A 4187-nucleotide genomic window follows, 5' to 3' on the forward strand; every position below is an offset into this window, starting at 1 on the left:
CCCCCCCTTTGCGAAAATTTTCGCAGCTGTGAAATGCTTTGCGAAATCCTCCACGCCTAAAAATTCCAATTTTCGCAGCCGCACCCTCATTTCGCAAGTGGTTTCACAGCTGCGAAACCACCCCTTGGCACACGAGTGCCATTTTGCAGCCCTCCACCCTCGTTTTGCAACTGCGAAATGGGCTGCGAAAATACCCATCCACTGCGAAATCCGCCCCTTGCTACGAAATCGACCATCTGCTGCGAAAATAAAAATCGTCCCTTGGCATCCTTTTTAAACGTTATAAATTCCATATTTCATTTTTAACCAATCATTTGAACTTCAAATAGGTGCCAAAGAGGAGCCAAACCAGAGCAACTCTCCGTCTGACCCCTCCGCCTAAGCCAAGCCGCGCACACCTCCGGCCACCTTCTCTGAGACAGCCATGTCCAAAACCCGAGGAGCTAAGTCCTCGTCCCCATCAACTAGCCTGAGAGTCCCAAGAGAGACCCTTGTCCAAGCTGCCATATCCGAGTCTCCGCGGCCACTGGTTGTCCCACCTCCGATTGAGGATGCACCTATGAGTCCTCCTTCGAGGCGCTATCAGACAAGAAGGTCACTCACCATGGCCAAGGCGAGCTCTTCCCGAGCTAAAAAGTCAAGTAGTGGTCCCCCAAAGAAGAAGGCCAAGGTATCAGAGCCAATTGATTTAACAGAGCCTGAATCAGAGCCTCGTCCATCTCAACCACCTGTCAAAAAGCCTCAACCGTCTCAGCCACCAGCCAAAGTGATTACTACTCTAAAAGTGATTTTTGATAGCTTGTAATTAACTCTTTTAAGCACTTTTGAGTAGTAGTTATTGTCTTTTAACCCAATTAACATGTTAAGGACCCTTGCAATCAATTCTAATCAAATTGTGTAAGTTTTGGTGTTTTTGTTAGTAATTTGATCACCAAAGCAATCCAAGATTGAGGAGAGTTATTTGGAATCCATGGCAAAGCAATGGAAATCTTAGAAACATGAAGAACCGAAGCTTTGAAGTCCTTTGCCATAAGCAAATCCGGAATGCAAGGAGGGGAAGCAAAGAGAAATCTGCCATGAAGCATTCTTGATGACAGTCATGTCAACCACTTTTGGAGCACTTCCTAGAGTTCAATTTATGCATGCTATATGTCATTTCGAAGCTCAGGAAGTCAAAAATCCAATGCTTCAAATGGTGTGCGATTTGGAGTTGAAATGAAGGAGTTACAGCCATTGGAAGTCAATCACTCCAAGCTGAAGGAAGAATTTTGCATGGCTGCGAAATCACCCTTTTGCTGCGAAATGATTTCGCAGCCATTTTGCACAGTGTTCTCCTAAAGCTTCCCGATATGTGCGACCGACACTTGGAGATATTTTTCTTTAGATTTTTGTTGTCTAAATCCCCAAATTCTCCTTGTAACCCACCAATTATAGGATTCCTTAGTTATTAAGTTTGGAAAAGGGGTGAATAACCTCAGATATTTTGTTTTGTAATTTTCTTTACATATGACTCTCGGGGAGCTTTCTCCAGGGGATCCATCATATATGTATATATATCATATATAGAATCGACGAATAGAGCACTTGCTCTGTTTCTTTTTGATATTTTTGTTTTCTCGTTCTTTTTCTTTCTAGCCAATCAAGCTCTCAGGATTTTTCCTCAGAGGATGAGAGGCTAGGCTCTTCGTCTCTTGGAGTGAAGAAAGCCGGGTAAGTTCCCTCAGGCATAAATTGGAAGTTTTGTTGTTTTAGTTTTTAATGAAGAGAAAGTGTGACCCGTTGATGGTTTTTATCTTTTTAGTTAACTTAAAACGCCTTTAAATCACCTGGGCCAACACTTGGTAAGGCAAGTGATCTCCGTCCATGGAGATTCACTAGTTTACCCCTTGCGAGCCTCTGGGAGGAGACTTGAAGGTAGGATTTTCTAGAATTACCAACACTTGGTAAGCTTTTGGACTCCAAGGAGACATCCATTAGTTATCTCTTGCGAGCTTTTGATGGGTAAGTCAAGGTTAAAGATCACCTTGAATGGCAAGTGCTAGGTGAGAGGCACGAGCCATTGCAAGTTGCATTAGTGAGAGGGATTTAGTGTTTGAACCCATTAATGGGAAGCATCTGTACAACACCGGTTGGAGAAGGAACTATATGTTAATTCTCTAATGCGAGGAAAAGAAACAAGTGACCGGAACTCCCTTTTTGTATGAGGAATCTGCGCCTAGTGATCTGAAACTCCAAGAAACACTTTTCTTTGTAAGTAAAATCAGTTACTATTTTTGGTTAGTTTAAAACCGAACCTTTTTCATTCAAACATCTTTATGTTTTCTTTTAAAGCTAACCTTGAAATGAAAAGGCACCAATTCAGCTTTGAATTAATATCATTTGTGAAGTGAAAACCCATCCCAGTGAACGATCTTAGAGCCACTATGCTATAGTAGCTTTGTCTTTGCTGTCTTAGTTCATGGTGTAATAGGTTATAAATTTTGTTGATTACTCCCTCAATCAAGGAGCACCAGCTGGACACAAATCAGCTGAGACACCAATTGGGCACGAATCACAAAGAGTCTCAGATTCCCTCAGGCATGACTCTTAAGGTGGTTATCAGACGTCCCATGGTTACTCAATCACCCATTGAGGGTAATTTGGATTGCAGGGCAAGGCCATTCCACTCCGAGCTTCGTTTTGACACAGCTACTTTCAAACTTCAGCCTGAGCTCAGGGATTCTTTCCATCTGCTACAAAGGTACCATATGGAGCACTTGCTGACTCCCAGGGATTTTTTCTATCCCCGTATAGCTTTGGACTTTTATCAGTCCATGACTACACACCAGGTCCGGGATCCTACAGTCATCCACTTCACCATAGATGGACGCCATAGTATTCTGGGAGCTAGACACATAGCAGAGGCACTCCATATTCCCTATGAGTCAACACGTCCAGAGGATTATCGAGTCTAGACTCATCCTGCACAGAGCGACATAGTCCACATTTTATCCAGAGGGACATCCTCACAACCAGTATCTATTGAGGAAGGAGCTCCCTCCCAGCATGTTCTTCATTAATGCACTCCTGCACCATAACATCTTTCCACTTCAGCATTAGGTGCAGAGGAGAGGAGTTTTGCTGGAGGCATTGTTCAGGATATTTGAGGGATTCTTCTTTGGCCCTCATCATCTCTTTATGGCCACTCTTCTGTACTTTGAAGAGAAAATCCATAGGAAGAAGCTACTCCGAGTGGATGTTATTCCACTTCTCTTCCCCAGATTGTTATGCCAGATTTTGGAGCATTTGGGATACCCAGCAGAGCCTCAGCTTGAGCGCAGACGCATTTGTCGAGAGATATTCACTCTTGACAAATGGATGAGTATGACAACCTATGGTGTAGACTAGGGAGCCCCAGCTGGACCAGACCATCTAGAGCAGCCATAGCTGGTTGAGATACCAGCTGACATTACACCACCTGCCCCTACAGTAGCCTTTATAGAGCCTATACCGGAGGTTGCACCCTCTGCTCCTCAGGCCACACCACGGACTCCCCCTGTTATTCCACCCATATCAGAGTCATCTCCTTTATCTGAGCCTAGGATTGCTATATCCATTATCGAGTATAGAGGCCTATGCCACACTTTCCAGGCATTGGCCATTTCTCAGAGCATCCTCACTCAGCAGATCACAGCTCTTAGTGCTCATCAGGAGCAGATTATTGCCACTCAGACCCAACATACTGCCATCCTAAGGCAGATTCAACACCATCTGGGTATTCTATCGACTCCTGAGCACCTCATTCCTATCCCACCAGAGCCATCACAGGCTCCTTCTTTCGTACATCAGATTATGCCTCCTAAGGAGCCCACTACAGGAGAGGCAGAGGCATCCGCCCTGAGCATTCAGGCCTCTGCAGCTGAGCCATCATCTTCACATCATCCTCCAGCCACTATCTGATCATTTGCATAGTTTCCTTTATATGTTTCCTTTATATATTTCCTTTATGTATTTTCTTACTATAATAGCACTTGTAATCCCATGCTTTTGATATATTATATATTGGGATTAGTTGTATTACTTGTTCTCTTTTTGTACTTTCATGAAATGAAGTAATACAAATCTATCAATTTTTTAGCACTCTTAGCATTATTTTATTTTATTTCCTTTACTCATATCTTTTATTGTTTTTGAAACATGTGGTTTCT

The 4187-nt window shown here is 43.4% G+C and overlaps 1 protein-coding gene across 1 annotated transcript; it reads left to right on the forward strand.

Moving 5' to 3' along the window:
- Positions 1–424: 424 nt before the first annotated feature.
- LOC117918100 (histone-lysine N-methyltransferase 2D-like) lies at positions 425–3939 on the forward strand. Its single transcript, XM_034834624.1, has 2 exons — positions 425–766; positions 3517–3939. Exons 1-2 carry the CDS (start codon positions 425–427, stop codon positions 3937–3939), a joined length of 765 nt encoding a protein of 254 aa, XP_034690515.1.
- Positions 3940–4187: the final 248 nt, after the last annotated feature.

This window comes from Vitis riparia, chromosome 7 (genome assembly GCF_004353265.1).
Source record: "Vitis riparia cultivar Riparia Gloire de Montpellier isolate 1030 chromosome 7, EGFV_Vit.rip_1.0, whole genome shotgun sequence".
Lineage (NCBI taxonomy): Eukaryota > Viridiplantae > Streptophyta > Magnoliopsida > Vitales > Vitaceae > Vitis > Vitis riparia.